The following is an 18,573-nucleotide window of genomic DNA, read 5'->3' as shown; positions in this document are numbered from 1 at the left end:
AATGTTAAGCTGTGTTTAAATACATAAATAGTGAAGCAAGAGAAAACAATCAAATTTGGAGAAAACCAGACACTAAATGGCTTCACAATCGTGACCAGTTCAGTTTTTGAACTGAACGATTTGACTTTTACTGAGAATCAAGTTAAAACAGAGACCAAAATGGGTGTGATGATTCTTTCTGTAATGCTTATTATCTTGCCTAAATCACACTTTTCACGTAATTGAAGGAAATACTATATAAACTGGAATGCATATATTGGGGTACACTATGTGAGTCTAAACAGAAATGATATATGGTATCTGATTAAGCATGACAATGGGTTGCAAGTTGTGTCTGAGACCTGTCAACATAAACTAGACAAGTGCTTTAAGTGCTATAAGTGCTTTAAGATAATAAAGTAAATATTATCCATAAAGTAAATTATCAATTCAGATCATCAAGAGAGCAAAATGACTTCATTAGGAATATTTATTTTTAACATAAGCTACACTCAAAATTAAATTAGATGGTTCACTATACTCCTGTATTCTTACTAATGATTCATACTTATTTCCCTTTTATTGATTCTATGTTTTGGGCAATTTACCATGAAACATATTCTAAGAAATTGTCTACATGACTACTTACAATACCTTTTCTTACCTTATGCTATATCAATACATATCACTGTATGCAGCGATCCTCTGAGAAACAAAATAATTCTTGAAAAGATAATAATTTGACTTTATGAAGTATTGAATAGTGGAAAGCTGCAAATGTGAGACTTGAAATATCAGTTATCAAATGTCCAAAGGCAAAAAGATTTTTTTAAATGTGTCCTTTGTATTGAATAGTACCTAAAACACAGTAGGACCTCAATAAATATTTACAAGATGTAGATACATCTGTGGGAATGTATAGCTAAAATTATAAAGCACATGCATATATGACAACTATAATCCATTTATACTCAAACAAAAATCAAATCATATATCGTAAACTGCTAAGAGTACTCAGACTTCCATAAACCAAAAAATCACATTTCCAGATAAGACTGAATACTCACAGTTAAATTTATAGTTATATCCAAACATTTATCATAATTTTTTTCAGCATAATTATCTCAATGGATCTTATTCATACTTAGAGAACATACTGTTTATATTTAAAACGTTTCTGATCAATGTAGAGGGTAAAAACAAGAACTACAGTTTTTTCAACCACAATCACCTCTACAAGCATCCATTTGGGAAAAGTTAACCTGTTACTTTATATGGTAATCAGCATATTATTCACAGTAGACTTAAAACCTCCTAGAACTCATAAGCCTGTAATAATTCTTGAGATATCTTCTTTCATGTATACACAATTGATTGCCGTATGGATCTCAAGATTTGAACTGCATGCAAAGATGTTAATGAATATCAAAGGACCAGATGCTTTAGGCTTATAAATCGTCAAAAAGTTGTTTATATCCTTTTATGCCATATAAATAAATGTTTGTATTACTCTGTGATTGTTCTATGTACTTGAAATTAAATTACATTCTTTGGGTGCATCTATACATTGTATCACATCATAATGGAAACCAGGTCTTATTACTAATTGATCTTCATTTTTAGTCATTAAATTATTACCGTGAAAATAATACATCGTAAAACTCCCACTTTTTCAGCAAAAATTTGGTTACTAATATTCACTGTCCAAAATGATATAAACTGAAGTCAGTATTCTTACAACACAGTGGCAACAATACTGCCTAAAAGGTTTTTCTAGAAAACATTGGAGAGAAATTTTATATAGCTTTGAAAACTAATTGCTACATAAATAGTAATGATTTTAAATGTGTTTTCATAAGTACAAAGAATGTCGACAATATTTCTTTTCAAAAGATAAAGACAGAAATTATGAGAGAGAAATGGACATTGTACATCATAGTAACTAAAAATAAACAGCCTCCTAAAAACATTAGTTATAAACTATAATCTAATGGGAATAATAATCATTGTTAAGAGATTAAAAGGATTCCAATTCTACCCAGTAAAAACCCAGTAACACTTGAGGCTGGCTTTAAAATATTTTGAGAACACAAGTATGATCTGGTCCTTTGAAGCCTATCAGAATTTTCACGGAAAGCGTTAGGACCTCCAAATCTCTAGCTGACTATCTAAAGGAGATTTTTAGCAGTCTTACATGTTCTTTAAAAGCTGAGTATTATAGAGGTGCGATAGTGGCTCAGTCAGTTAAGCGTCCAGCTTCGGGTTCAGGTCATGATCTCATGGCTTGTGGGTTCCAGCCCTGCATCTGGCCCTGTGCTGACAGCTCAGAGCCCGGAGTCTGCTTAAGATTCTGTCTCCCTCTCTCTCTGGCCCTCCCCTGCTTGCAGTCTCTGTCTCTCTCTCAAAATAAGTAGACAAAATAAAAACATTTTTTTAATTAAAAAAAAGTTGAGTATTATAAACATTATGTACTGTCATTATGAAGACAAAATCCCATTAAAAATAAAACTGAGCTCCCCAGAAATGTAAAAAGAGTTATGTACCAAAAATGTTTAAATAAATCAATAATAATAATAATGATAGTAGAATCTCTACCATCTTTAGCATCACCATAATCTCATCTATTAATGCATATTTGTTATTCAATCAAATGAAGTGAAAGAGCTAAACAGAAATAACTTTTGCCTTAAAATGCAACATTTATATTTAGATAATTTTGCATACATATTAGTATGAAAAAATATGTCACAAAGAATACAGGATCAAAATTTATTTCCTTATTGAGGACTATAATCAACATCTTTTTTTTTTTTTTTAACGTTTATTTATTTTTGAGACAGAGAGAGACAGAGCATGAACAGGGGAGGGGCAGAGAGAGAGGGAGACACAGAATCGGAAGCAGGCTACAGGCTCCGAGCCATCAGCCCAGAGCCCGACGCGGGGCTCGAACTCACGGACCGCGAGATCGTGACCTGAGCTGAAGTCGGCCGCTTAACCGACTGAGCCACCCAGGTGCCCCTATAATCAACATCTTTTAATGCACAGCATTGGCATCTATTTTTAAATTTGGAGTTATGGCAAGAACAGGTGATTCAATTAAAAAGACATGTGAAACAATAATCAGATACCACTTCATCATGTCAGCAAAAGTTAAAATAACATAATACCCAGGGCTGTTGAGAGAATAGGACCAGAGACAATTTCATAAACTGTTACTGGAGACTGACCTGGCAGTATCTTTCAAGATATAAAATGCGCATACTTCTTTTTTTTTTTTTTTTAATTTTATTTAACGTTTTTATTTTATTTTTGAGACAGGGAGAGACAGCATGAATGGGGGAGGGTCAGAGAGAGAGGGAGACACAGAATCCGAAACAGGCTCCAGGCTCTGAGCTGTCAGCACAGAGCCTGACGCGGGGCTCGAACTCACGGACCGCGAGATCATGACCTGAGCCGGAGTCAGATGCTTAACTGACTGAGCCACCCAGGCGCCCCTAAAATGCGCATACTTCTTGACCCAAAATCCACTTCTAGGAACCTAATAAAAATTCTCACATGTTCAGAAAGCTAATGTGTTCAGATGTTCAGTAAAATATAGTAATCACACCCTAAATGTCCAGTAAAAGGAATGGTTACATGAATCATCATACTTATGTACGTATTGACACAGAAAAAGACCCACAATATGTCACATACAGGAAAAAAAAAAAAACAAAACACCAATTCCAGGATAATGTGTATAATTGTGTTAGGAATAAGCATTTTTTTTGTTTTTGTTTTTTTAACCAGGTAACATTAAGGTTTCTGCCTGGGTTCAGAAAAATTCTCTCCACAAAATGAGATATATAAAGAAATAGTGATTTAAAGACATACCTAAATCTCTACCGAATTTGTAAGCAGTGGCAAGTTGAAAAAAAAGAGAAGCGAAAACAGAACAGACAGACATGCAGACATGCACAAAAAAAGAGAGAGACAGAGGGAGAAAGAACTATGTCAAAAGAACTAGAAGTATGCGTAGAAAGAACAGAATTACTGAACATTCAATTTTACTTAATTTTTTTTAATGTTTATTCATTGTGAGAGACAGAGTTCATGCACACGTATGCAGGGGAGAGGCAGAGAGAAAGAATACCAGCAGGTATCCTGCTGCCAGCACAGAGCCTGATGCAGGGCTTGATCCCATGATCCATTAGATCAGAACCTGGGTCAAAATCGAGTCAGACACTCAACTGATTCAGCCACCCAGGCACCCTTTGTTTTTTTTTTTTTTTTAATATTTTCTTTTTAAGTAATCTCCACACCCAACATGGTAACTGAACTCACAACCCAGAGATCAAGAATCAAATGCTCTACTGACTGAGCCAGCCAGGCGCCCTTAAACAACCAATTTTGAATAGTTCACCTCATCACAACCTTCTGTAAGCCCCATGACTTCATCTAATGCAACATTCGTTAGAGTCTATTCTACACACACATGAATGTTCTGTTTGAATGATGTGGGGTAACTAGTAGGAAAGGCATAACCTTCCCCATCTGGATAGACACAAGGCTCAGAAGAGACAACATCCACAGAATATAACAGTAGGAATACAGCACAAGAGGTGATTATAACATTTTTGCAGAAAACTTCCGCAGCATATTTGATATGGAACATGAGACAATTTTACTTAAACTTCAAAAGACAAAATATCCTCTATTAATACCTACATTATATACTTGTGTGTGTGTATGTTTATGTGTCTATGAATGTATGTTATATATTTATGTATATAAAACATTAGTTATCCCTATTTGATTTGTTAAATTTTCTTTTTTATCTCACACTATTAATATTTCAGTTTCTCAGCCTTGCTCTTTCCTCCAAGGGACAGTAACTACTGCAATTTCTGGTTTATCTTTGAGAACAGGAGCCCTCCTAATTAGCAACTGCTAGTGAAAGGAATCTCAGAAAGATAAGAAGAGATGCTAAGGCTCTTTATCGCATAGCTGCAGGGGGCAGAACTTTCTGAGTCAGAGGGTCTGTCCCAATAACACACAGAACGAAAGCATTCACAAGAACACAGGTCTAGTACACAGGATGTCTGTTAAGTTACAACTGTAATCATGCTGCTCTATTTTCTATGATAAAACCATCCTTACAAATGTTTACTTGTAACAAAAGAGTCTCAAGTCATCTGGATTCGAAGAATCCTAGCATGTCCTGTGACTCTAGCCTTTATCTAACAAATCTGTTTTTTTAATTGGTTGCCTTGCTTGATAAGTGATTGGCCTGGTAAAAGAATTTTTAACTCTCATTTCTATTTCTGAAGATTTATATACTTGTAACATAGTTTTGTTAACCACAATCTGAAACTTTATCTCTTTCCATCCACCATGCATAAAGGTAACATAAGCTAACTTATCTGGTAGATTTTTTTATCTTTAAAATCATGTACATGTATTTTAAAATGTATTACTTGTATTTCATCAAAATTAAGAAATTTTGTACTTCCAAAGAGAGTCTATACTAAGAGGATAAAAAGACTTGTCACAGACTAGGAGGAAATATTTTCAAATTACATATTCTGGGACGGGTACCCAGAATACATAAAGAACTGCCAGACTCAGGGGCACCTGGGTAGCTCAGTCGGTTGAGCGTCCAACTTCAGCTCAGGTCATGGTCTCACATTTCACGAGTTTGAGCCCCGTGCGGGCTCTGTGGTGACAGCTCAGAGCCTGAAGCCTGCTTCAGGTTCTGTGTTTCCATCTCTCTCTCTGCCCCTCCCCCTGCTCATGCTCTGTCTCTCTCTTTGTCAAAAATAATTTTAAAAAACATTTAAAAACAATTAAAAAAAAAAAAAAGAAGAACTGTCAGACTCGAGGACCTGCAGCGGGATGGGGTAAGAAAAAAGAACTCTCAGACTCATTAATAAGAAAACAAAGAAGCTAATTTTAAAATGGGCAGAAGATCTGAAGTACACTTTACCAAAGAAGCCAGATGGCAAACAAGCACGTGAAAAGACGCCTAGCATCAGCAATAATTAGGTAAATGCAAATTTAGCCAATTTAGGGAAGATATCCCTATACAATTAGTATAATGGCTAAAATTTAAAAGACTGCCTTTGTCGGGGTGCCTGGGAGGTTCACGTGGTTAAGGGCCCGACTTTCAGCTTAGGTCATGATCTCACGACTGGTGAGTTCGAGCCCCACATCAGGCTCTGTGCTGACAGCTTGGAGTCTGGAGCCTGCTTCAGATTCTGTGCCTCCCTAGCTCTCTGCCCCTCCCCCACTCACGCGCCCCCCCCCCCCCAAAATAAACATTAAAAAAATTTTTAAGAAATAAATAAAGACTGCCAAGTTTTATTTATTTTTGAAAGGGCATGAGCTGGGGAGAGGCAAAGGGAGAAGGAGACACAGAATCTGAAGCAGGCTCCAGATGCGGGGCTCGAACTCACAGACCGTGAGATCATGACCTGAGCTCAAGTGAGATGCTTAACCGACTGAGCCACCCAGGCGCCCCGATACAACCATTTTAGAAAACAGTCTGGCAGTTTTCCAAAGTTGCCAAAAAAAATTTTTTTAAGTTTAACATCACCTATCATATGAATCCAAGCATTCCATTACTAGGTGAACAACAACAACAAAAAAAAACCCATACATCCATACAAAGATCTGTAATGAATGTGCACAACCACTTTACTTGTAACAGCCCCAAACCCGAAAACAGCCTATCAACAGATGCCTGCATAAACAAAGTGTAATGTATCCACGTGATAAAAAAGAATGGAGCTCTGGTAGGCGCCAAAAAGAATGAGTGGCGAAATGGTTATGCCAAGTGAAAGATGTCATACCAAAAAAATGATTATGAATGTATAATTTTATTTGTATAAATTACTAGGAAATGCAAACTGACAGTGGCAGAAAGATCACTGGCTGTCTGGGAATGGGGGCAGAGGGAGATAAAGGAAGACAAAGCTTGAGAAAATTCGGTAGGTGATGGATATATGTTTATTACCTTCATTGTGATGATTTCACAGGTGCATACTATGCCAAAATTTAGCAAACTGGACACTTTAAACATGGGCAGTTTATTGCATGAGAGTTACAAAATAAAATTTAAAGGGGAAAGAGGATTATACATTCGCAAAATAAATACAAGGCAATGATACATGAAATTGTTAAGAGGCTTCATGGAAAGAAAGGTAACTACGTGCTGACTGTTCTTAGAGGCATCTATTCACCACAAGGATCCCAACAAGGAACCTGTAGTGATGATGGGTTTACTGAGCTGCTAAGGACAAGTAAAAGGTACCAGAATAGACCAATGCACTATGCTGAAGGCAGGATAATGCAAATGATAAAGGACAATTCAAAAAACTACCATTGCAGATTATGTACCTACTGTACTCTGACATAGCACAAAAAGAGAATGTGAAAAGGAAAATCAAGGACAGGGAGATGGAAAGTGAACTTCCACAGCATGCTCTCCTTTGGTATCTACAGAAGATACCATAACAAATCTTCACAGAAAGTTGTCTTGCTATACATATTTCTAATGTTTTTACATGTTTTATTTTTAGAGTTGGGGAGTAGAGGGGGGGGTGGGTAAGAGAGGCAGAGAGAGAGAGTACAAGAGAGAGAGAATGCTAAGTAGGCTCCACACTGTCAGCAAGGAGCCCAATGCAGGGCTCAATCCCACAACCCTGACAAGACCTGAGTCAAAATCAAGAGTCAGATGCTAAACCAACTGAGCCACCCAAGCACCCATTGCTTTATATGTATTTCTAAAAGATCAACAAGAAACTCCTGAGGAATAAAAATTCCAATTTCTGTTATTACTGAATGACTGTTTTTCCCATTCCTGATAAATGACTTTACAATAAAAATTCTCATTGTCAATGTAAGAATTCATAAGGAAAATGTATCTATTGTGTTTACAACTATAAATATTTAAGATTTCATATAACCTGTTATTTTTAGTTTTCAGGTAACCCCAGGCAATGATGTTTTTCCATTAATGCAAAATAAAGTGAGACTTAGTATAATCTTCAATGGAGTCTCATCATATATTCATTTCAAATAAGAAGTTTTCTAAGTTAGATACACATTTTTAAGGGCATTTGCTTCTTCTAATGACTTCCATCCTATACCACATACTGTATCTTACGTACTCAAATGTCCAAATTATCAACTAAACTATCTTCAGTGTAATAACATTTTATGAAGAATGGTAATAACCCTGCTTCAATTTTTCTTAATCCCCAAACCCATAAACCAAGTTTTAAGATACTGCTCCTAGGGACATTAAGACTTTTTGCACGGGAATGCAAGCTGGGTGCAGCCAGTCTGGAAAACAGTATGGAGGTTCCTCAAAAAACTAAAAATACAGCTACCCTACAACCCAGCAACTGTAGTACTAGGCATTTATCCAGGGGATACAGGTGTGCTGTTGCGAAGGGACACATGCACCCCCATGTTTATAGCAGCACTATCAATGATAGCCAAAGTATGGAAAGAGCCCAAATGTCCATTGATGGATGAATGGATAAAAAAGATGTGGTGTGTGTGTGTATATATATATATACACATACATACAATGAAGTATTACTCGGCAATCAGAAAGAATGAAATCTTGCCATTTGCAACCACGTGGATGGAACCAGAGGGTATGATGCTAAGTGAAATTAGAGAAAGACAAAAATCATATGACTTCACTCAGATGAGGACTTTAAGAGACAAAACAGATGAACATAAGGGAAGGGAAACAAAAATAATATAAAAACAGGGAGAGGGACAAAACAGAAGAGACTCATAAATATGGAGAACAAACTGAGGGTTATGGGAGGGGCTCTGGGAGGGGGGATGGGCTAAATGGGTAAGGGGCACTAAGGAATCTACTCCTGAAATCATTGTTGCACTATATGCTAACTGATTTGGATGTAAATTTTAAAAAATAAAAAATAAAATTTAAAAAACAATTTTAATAAAAAAATTTTTTAAATCTACGGAGACAACAAATAGAGCAGTGAGTTGCCTGCATTGGGGAACAGGGGAAATGGGAAAGTGACTGCTAAGGGACACAGAGCTTGTCGGGGGAAGGAACCCCAGAACATGAAAACACTGTGGAGTATGACAGTGGTGACAGGTGTACAACTCTGAATGTGTACTAAAATCCACTGGATTGTACGCTTTGAAGGGCTAAGTTTAAAGGCTGTGAATTATCTCGGTGGAAAAATACCTAGTACAGCAGTGCTTCTCAAACTTTAACGTGCACCAGAATTATCTGGGTAGCTTATTAAAATGAGGATTCTGAGTCATGCGCAAGTGGGAGCTTCTATTCTGCATTTCCCACAAATCCCCACTGACGCCCGTGCTGCTGGCCCATGAAGTGCACTGTGACAAGGAAGGAGGAGCACACCTTGCACCATCTGCTGCTGTACATGTCTACCTGACTTAGTTTACCTGAGAACTGCAAGGTCTTCAATTTAGTTAGGCACCAAGTCAGACCAAATGATCTGTGACACAAAATCATAAATTTAGGTCAATTTTAAAAGAAATGCAATCCAAATTTTTCTTAATTAGCATATTCTAGGGCTAGCCTGATATACTGAGTTACAGTGCAGGAGAAGCAGATCACACGCCTGGTTCTTCCCCATAACTGGCCGCAACTTCCAAGGACTCATTTTTTGACTGGCTTGTAGCTTCCTCCTTTCTGAAACACTTAAAGATTTACAAATCTTTAAGATTCCTTCCGGTTCCAAATTTACATTATTAGCTGCCAAGGGATTTGAGAATTTCTCCCAGGAAGACAAGTAAGTTCACAGTTAAGAACTTAATGAGGAACAGACAGAAGCAGGGAGGCAAGGAATTTCATGCAGAGATTTCTTTTTTTTTTTTAATTTGTTTTCTTTTTTTAAGTAAGCTCTAAGCTCAACATGGGGCTTAAACTCATGACCCCAAGATCAAGAGTTGCATGCTGTACCAGCTAAGCCACGCTGGGGAATCCCAAGCAGGCTCCACGCTGTCAGCACAGAGCCCAATGCAGGGCTCAAACTCACGAACAATGAGATCATGACCTGAGATAAAATCAAGAGTCAGACACGTAACAGACTAAGCTACCCAGGAGCCCCTCTGATAATTTTCTTTAAATTACCCTTTTACATATAGCAAGATCACAGTTCCTGGGAATTCACATTCCATTACCTGGAATCACACAACCAATAGAAGCATGTTAACTCAAGTTCTGTATGTAAATATAATGCCATTTACAATGCTGGAGACAAGCCTCAGGGTTCATGTGTACCCAAACACCCCAAAACACGAGCCAGAAGAGACCCAGAGGTATGGATATAGTCTGTCATCAAAATTACGAATGATATGCAAAGATCAAAAAAATTAATCACTGACATAATAAACCTCCGGCATTCTGCATTTAACATTCAACTCTTCTTACTATGCCCCAAGGATACTGAAGTTTCATGACATGAAATACTTACTGCGCTATGGCACTAATTTAAAGCACATTTATTGGAAGATACGGTACAACAGTCACTTAACAAACAGTAAGTAAAACAGACTATTCAGAATCTAGGTCTCAAGGAGGCTGTCATGTGCCCCAGTTTTTGAGAATCTTTTACACATTACTCTGTGAAATTGAAAAAAAAAAAAAAGGCTATTTCTTTTGAAAAGGAAAAGGGTATTAAAAAGTAAGCCTACTCCCAATGCTGGTGCTGGTGACAGAAGTAAAGAAAACTGAAATTTTGGATAAAATTAAAAAGATAACCTGAAGGGGTGCCTGGGTGGCTTGGTTGGTTAAGCGCCGGATTCTTGGTTTCAGCTCACGTCATGATCTCAGGGTTTCATGAGTTCAAGCCCCGTGTCAAGACTCTGTGCTGACAGTGTGGAGCCTGCTTAGGATTCTGTCTCTCCATCTCTCTCGGCCCCTCTCTCACTCGTACTGTCTCTGTCTCTCTCAAAATAAACAAATAAACTTAAAAAAAATTTTTTAAGATAATCTGAAGAAAACAAAGACTCAAAAATTTTAAAAGGTATCTGCAAGCCCATGTTCCCTGCAGCATATTTACAATAACCATGATAGGGAAACAACTTCAGTGTCTATAGATGAATAAATGCATAAGGAAAATACGGCATGTACATATACATGCACACATATATATACACACACGTATACATATTTATACATATATATACATATACATATATACACACACACACATACACGCACACACATACATGCACACACATACACGCACACAATGGATATCATTCAGCCATTAAAAAAAAGAAATCTTGGAGCACCTGGGAGATCAGTCATTAAGTGTCCAACTTCAGCTAGGTCATGATCTTGTGGTTTGGTGCGTTCAAGCTCCTTCTAAGGCTCTGTGCTTGACAGCGTGGAGCCTGCTTTGCATTCTGTGTCTCCCTCTCTCTCTCTGCCCCTCCCCGGCTCACACTCTGTCTTTCTCTCTCAAAAATAAACATTGAAAAAAAATTTTTTTTTTTTTTTTTTTTTTTTTTTTAAGAAAATCTCATCCTTTGAAAAAACACAGATGGACCTTGAGGGCATGAGGCTAAGTGAAATAAGTCAGGCAAATAAAGACAATAACCTCACTTATATGTGGAATCTAAAATAAATTCATTTTAAAAAATGAGCTCCAGACACAGAGAAGAGATCTGGGGTTGCCAGAGGTGAAGGGTGGAGGGGAGATGAAATGGGCGAGTGGGATCAAAAGGTACAAGCTTCCAGTTATAAAATAAGTAAGTCACGGTGATGGCAGCTACACTTAATAATACTGTATTGTACATTTGAAAGTTGCTAAGAGAATACATCTTAAAAGTTCTCATCACAAGAAAAAAAATTTTGTAACTATTTATGTTGACAGATGTTGACTTAGATCATTTTACAATAAATACAAATATTAAAGCCTTATGTTGTACAGCTGAAACTAATATAATATTACGTTATCAATTATATCTCAATAAAAAAATAACAGGATAATGATGACTCTGAATTTGGCAACAGATTAGATATATAACATGAACCAGTTTATAATAGGTCCATGTAGACACAAGAAACAGTTTTCATGAAAATGTTTTAGTCCCTGAGTGGTCCCAACAGTGCTCTGCTTATCAAATGAGAAATTCAGCGCTAGTGAAGTTTTAAGGCTGGAGAGCAAGAATATGCAAATAACTCACTAGAAATAAGTTTATGAAAAAGGCTGGGAGCCTCTGCAAATATTTCCATATTCACCTTGGATTTATTCCTAGCCAATGTCAAGAATCTCCTGTGTACAATTCCTCTGAGGGAAGAGATTCACTGCCAAATGGTCTGGATATATTAGAAACACAGATTAAAATTAAGAGACTAATTTAATGGCAGAATATTACAATTCTTTCAGTCCTCAAATAGGTTAACTATGAAGTTTACATATGGTTATTTTATTTGGGAGGAAAAAACTGTGTATTTTTTCTGTAAAGAAAGCAATACTTTGGACTTTAATTCTATTTTTTTTCTTTCTGCCATTTTTTCTTATGCACTTACAGCAAAATTTTTATGCTACTACAGAAACTGAATGGATCAGCTAAACTAAGAGTAACTGTGAAGACAAATTTATCCAAAAAGCAGGTAAGTGGAAATAAGTGTACTGATGGTGTGGTTAAAAAAAAAAAAAAAATTTGACAAATTACATTTAGAAATAAAATCTAATCAACTTACGTTATTTATAGATTGGGAAACCTAGGCAAGAACTCAAGTTTCATATCATATTTTACATTTTTGTTTTTCCCTTGCCGAACAAGACCACAAGAAAGAATTATGAAAATATTTCTATACAGTACTAATTTTGAATGAATCAAGAAATATCTATAAACAAACATACTTTCATAAGTAAACAACTGATGTATAATAGTCTGGTTATCTATAAATTTTTTGTCTGCCCATCCATGCCTTTAAATAGTCCTGATAACAACATCCCAAGTCCTTGAAGAAATTTCCAGATTCATGTGGTCCTGCTGTCAACAGTGGTACCACCATTCACCCCTACGTCAACAGTAGGGGGATTCTGCTCTGGGGAAGAGAAATCACCTCTCTGTTAAGATAAATAAAGCCAAGGGGAGACCAATCTGCTACTTTCCACAGACGTCTTTCAGCAGCAGGGAGGAAGTCCATTCTGTGTAAGAGATAATTCAAGCTAACACAAAAGGAAACAAACCTCCAAAACAGAGAGCTGCTTGAGAACCAGATCTAGGCAAGTCTGAAGCTGCAACTACCCATTCTGAACTTCCCCATTACATGACCTGTATACTTTGCTTTTTTGTTTGAGTTAGAGATGGACTTCTGTCATTAATTACTCATGAACGATGCATGTTACCTATAGCTTAAGTGTATTCACTTATTAAAGCAGGGCCACTGGGAAAGTCTATTGTGTAATAAAATTGTTTTCCAGAAAAGCTGGGGAACAGTTACTAATTAAATAAAAATCATTACATATGAATGGGAAATTTTTCAAGAATGGGAAAATATATTAAAAATAAGCAATTTAGTGTTACAGAAGGTAGTTCAGAACTTATTACCAAACCACTATAATTATCAGTATCATTTTATAGATGTCTAAAGATATTTCCATTTTAAAAAATCAATCCCATTGGGACACCTGGGTGGCTCAGTCGGTTGAGCGTCCAACTTCAGCTCAGATCATGATCTCACAGTCCGTGAGTTCAAGCCCCATGTCGGGCTCTGTGCTGACAGCTGACAGCTCAGAGCCTGGAGCCTGTTTCAGATTCTGTGTCTCCCTCTCTCTGCCCCTTCCCCGCTCATGCTCTGCCGCTCTCTGTCTCTCAGAAATGAATAAACGTTAAAAAAAAATTTTTTTTAAGTCAATCCCTTTTTCATCTCAACTTACCTATCCATCTGTGTATATGTATGTGTATGTATACAGATAAAAATCTTTTTTTTTTTTTCAGAAAGAGTAAATGTACATATTTCACTGGTTTTTGCAACAACTTCCAGAAACATATTTTGTCAAACCAACCCACACTCATGTTTGGGCTGGGTATTGTATGACACTCTAAAAAGCCATATGTATTATTATTCCTAAAATGACCCACATTTCCCATGTATATTAAGATGAAACTATCTCAAAATATACACATTTTTGTAAATTGTGTTGGGCTTTAAATTACTATTTTTTTTTATTTCGGGCCAAAAAAAAAATATTTAGGAAAAGACATTCTTGCTAGAACTAGCAACATTTCAATTTCAAAAAGTAAATTTAGATATCTATTCCTTACTCTCAAAGGGCTCAGAAAAGTATAAAATACACAGAGAGAGACTGATAAGGCAAATAATGCATAATGTTAAAACTTAAGGGCATTTGAGGGATGTCTGTATTATTCCTGGATAATACAGGATGTTTTCTGGACGTCTGAAACCTCTTTCAACATAAAGGTTAAATTATGATTTTTATAAATACATTTATTTTCTCTTTTGTGAACTTTGTTTTCATATGTATGGCCCCTTTTTTTTTTTTTTTAAGATTTTCACCTTCACCTTATTCATTTGTAAGAAATCTAAGCTTATGAAGCTTTTATTGGATTCACATTTTTCCAGAAAACCATCTGCCTTTCACTTTAGTTTAAGGTGGTATTCTCCCCCGTGTACTCAAATCTATTTAATGTTTCTTTTAAGCATTTTATTTTATCTGATGGTTGTAATATATCCTTTTCAAGGGTAAACAAATATCCAACTATATTTGCTTCTGGTTTGGGAAAACATGAAAAGGAAAAAGTGATAAAAAACATACAGCACAGTCAGACTGAGGAAACGATTTAATTTACCTATTTCCTTATCCGCTACTCAATTTAAAGAAGAAAACAGGTTTGGTAAATAATAAATTTTAAAATATCTTTTAATCTTTTTACGGTGACTTTGTAGTTTATTTCTATGGCATTCACGTAGCTACCACAAAATGAAAGATGAGAGACACAGACATAGCATAAGCATGCAGAAAAGGAAAAACAATTCAAATATTTTCACTAAGACATTTTACAGATACAAGACTTTCATTAAACTTTCCTTGTATATTGGGCAATATCTAATTGTAATATGAACACAAATTTTGCTAAAATGTGACACAACCTAACAGCAACCATGCCTTTAGGAGTTGGTTCTTGTGGAACACAGAACACTTAAGAAACCAGATAAACCTACAGAAGCTATCCTAGGTAAGTATCCTCGATGGAAGCTTCCCTTTTAGAAGCATCATGCCACTTTGGGTAAGACCACAGTCTTTGACTCGAAACTAGATGGGTTGAAATTGCTCTGCTGTGAAACAGTTATGTGATCTAATGCAAACTATTTAAGACACATGCACCTCAGTTTCCTTACATGTTACCTAAGACAGTAACAATCCTTTGAGGAAGATTTAAACAAGTTAATACATGGAAAACACCTGGAATTGGGGCTGGCCCATTCAAAGCACTCAACACATTAGCTATTTTTTTGAACTACTTTTGCATAGTTGAGTCTCATTTAAAAACCATATCTGCATTTTAACCAAAGGGAATGAAAACTACAAAGAATTTGAGATTAGATTGTCAGCATCTATTACTATTATCTTAGAATAATCTATTAAAATCTATATTATTTTTCACTAAGTGCATGTCTTGTTATGTATACAACGGAGCAGATAAATACACAAAACTACAGGAAAGGTAGAGATAACTTCATTTAAAAGACTGAACGGAAGCTTCTCATACACCTTTTTCAGTATCAAACACCCCATAGATGACAAAAACAAAAGTATAAAGAAAAATGCAAATAACAAACCTTAAAAAGGGAAATATTTTCATCATTTGAAAACGTGAATTTTTTATCATCACAGAAAAGATACAAAAAATTGCCATGTACTAACCCACATAGAAATCATAAACATATTCAAAATATTGCAGGCAGCCTTCTTTTATCACAATCTAACAAAATAAGAAATAAAAATAAAATAGGGACAAAAGTGTTGTTAATGCATGAGAATTAAGAAGTCATTGATAATCCATGGGTAGAAAGAAATCAACACAAATTACAAATTATATCAATGCTATAAATACAAACATACATCAACCCCAAACTATAGGATACAATGAATGTTACACTAAGAAGAAATATGGCAGCCTTCTCTCCCTTTATTATTAAAGAAGGGACTCACCTTAGTAAAGGAACATAGTACACAGTAAAACCTTACAAAAACAGAACAAGCTGGAAAAGATGAAAGAAAGTGATCAAGATAAAAGTACAAATGAAGGAAATAAGAATGAAGTATAACAGCCATCAAAATAGTCTAAAGGCTAATACTTTTAAAAGCTAAATAAAAAGGTAGAAACATCTTTTGAACATGTTCATGGGGAGAAAAAGTGAGAGTATATGATTAGAAAGGAGAAAGGACATATTCAGAATAAATTAAAATAAGTATTTAAGAATACATTCAGGTATATATCAGGCAATTTGTTAACTCAGGTGAAAAAGAAATAATTCCCCCAAAAAAGGTAAAAGTTATTTAAAAAGTGAACCAAATAGAAGAAGAAAGTTTGAATAATTTCCATAAGAGTTTGAAAGAAGAGTTTAAAAGTTATTATGTTTAAAAAGACCAGGACCAGGGGGTTTCACCTATAAGTTCCATCTAATTTTTTTTTTTAATTTTTTTTTTTTAATGTTTATTGATCTTTGAGACAGAGAGAGACAGAGAATGAACAGGGAAGGGGCAGAGAGAGGGAGACACAGAATCTGAAATGGGCTCCAGGCTCTGAGCTGTCAGCACAGAGCCCGACGCGGGGCTCGAACTCACAGACCGTGAGATCATGACCTGAGCCGAAGTCGGACGCTCAACCGGCTGAGCCACCCAGGCGCCCCAAGTTCCATCTAATTTTTAAGAAGCAAGGCATTCCAATATTATTCAAACTATTCTAGGCCATGGAAGAATATTAAAATCTCTCCTATTCATTTGGTAAAGTTAAGATTATCTTCATAACCAAATCTGATAATAAAAGTACAAAAAATATACAAATTATAATCCAATGCTATATTTTTTTTTTTTTTTACTTTTTTTAATGTTTATTTTTTAGAGAGAGGGAGAGACAGAGCATCATCAGGGGAGGGGCAAAGAGAGAGGGAGACACAGAATCTGAAGCAGGCTCCAGGCTCTAAGCTGTCAGTATAGAGCCGGATGCAGGGCTCGAGCTCAAGAACTGCAAGATCATGACCTAAGCGGAAGTCAGACACTTAACTGACGGAGCCACCCAGGCAGTCCAAATGGCATTTAATAAAATATAAGATTTGGCCGTCTATCAAAAGGATAATATATATGATCAAGTGGACTTCATTCCAAGCACAAAAGAATGGCTCAATACGAGCTATGTATCATCATCAACAAATTGAGGGATAAACTAATTAAAATAATAAATGAAAATTCAGTCATTCCTAACAAGAAGAGGGTATTTAGTTACCAAATAGAAGTATTTAAACATAACACTTAACAAAAACATTAATTCACATAGAAATAATTAGTCCTGACACTTCACTGATTAAATGTCTGAGATACTCTTAATATAGTCAAATACCTTAACTATGGTGAAGTTTGGTGGTAAGAATTGAGAAAGATGAACAAATTTCAAATTTTCCACATATATATATATATCAAACACACACAAGCATATACATATCTATGTACATGCATTCACGCACATAAATACTATCAAATACGTATATAAAAATGTAAGTGTGACCCCTCACAGAAAGCATATACAACATACAAAATTATACAATTGCATTTGTTCTATGTTAAAATACTAGGTTACCTGTTTGGGCAGGCGGAACAAAGAATTCTTATAGAAAATGTCCTTAGCCTGGCTCCATGTACCATCAATGATGATGATTGTGGAAGGATAAATAGGAGAATCTAATATAAATTCTTCCAAATTAGCAGCTTCAGCCCCTGGATATAATATTAATGTATCAGACTTCCGACAAACAGTTGAAAGTTCAGGATCTCTAAAAATTAAAAAAAAAAAAAAAATCATTAGTAGTTTGTGAAGGGAAAGAAGTTTTATTAGTCTTAGTGTGCTTCCTTCAAAAATATACACCAAAGCATTTTGGTACTGGAGATGTAATAAGGAAAGAGACAGCCACTGTCTGAAAGTAAGAAAACATCCTCGAAGGGAAGGAAACAAGTTGAAGAGTCAATTAAAGATAATTAATGGCATCTTCTTCAACTGATAAATGGCATCCACAAAAATGTACAGCCAACATCATATTTAACAACGTCCCCTGAGACTGGGATCAAGGTAAAAACGCTGGCTTTCACCACTCCTAATACATATTGTACTAAAGCTTCCAGTTACTGCAATAAAGCAAGAAAAAGAAGTAACAGGCATAAAGGTCAAAAATGACCTTATCTCTAGATATGCTATCTCCACACAAAGTTCTAGGGGTAAGCTACAGAACAATTTCAATAAATACCAAATGAATTTAGAAAGTCACTGGGGGTTGATACATAAAACCCACCTGTTTTCCAATATACTAGAGGCCAAAAACTGAAGACCAGCATT

General features: G+C 35.8%; 1 protein-coding gene across 4 annotated transcripts in view; it reads right to left on the bottom strand.

Moving 5' to 3' along the window:
• DTWD2 (DTW domain containing 2) overlaps positions 1 to 18,573 on the bottom strand; it is a 221,146-nt gene that overhangs the window by 168,294 nt on the left and 34,279 nt on the right. For all 4 annotated transcript variants that reach the window (XR_002085884.2, XR_002085885.2, XM_019469591.2 and 1 more), the window contains exon 4: positions 17,824 to 18,016. Coding sequence is in view for 2 of the 4 variants with exons in the window: in XM_019469591.2 (XP_019325136.1) it covers positions 17,824 to 18,016 (193 nt within the window). In the remaining 2 variants the exon portion in view is untranslated. The remainder of the gene's footprint in view (positions 1 to 17,823; positions 18,017 to 18,573) is intronic.

The sequence above is a fragment of the Panthera pardus genome, unplaced genomic scaffold (assembly GCF_024362965.1).
Source record: "Panthera pardus isolate Hobbes unplaced genomic scaffold, ASM2436296v1 HiC_scaffold_2, whole genome shotgun sequence".
NCBI classification, from domain to species: domain Eukaryota; kingdom Metazoa; phylum Chordata; class Mammalia; order Carnivora; family Felidae; genus Panthera; species Panthera pardus.
This window is presented reverse-complemented; position numbering and strand designations above follow the sequence as displayed.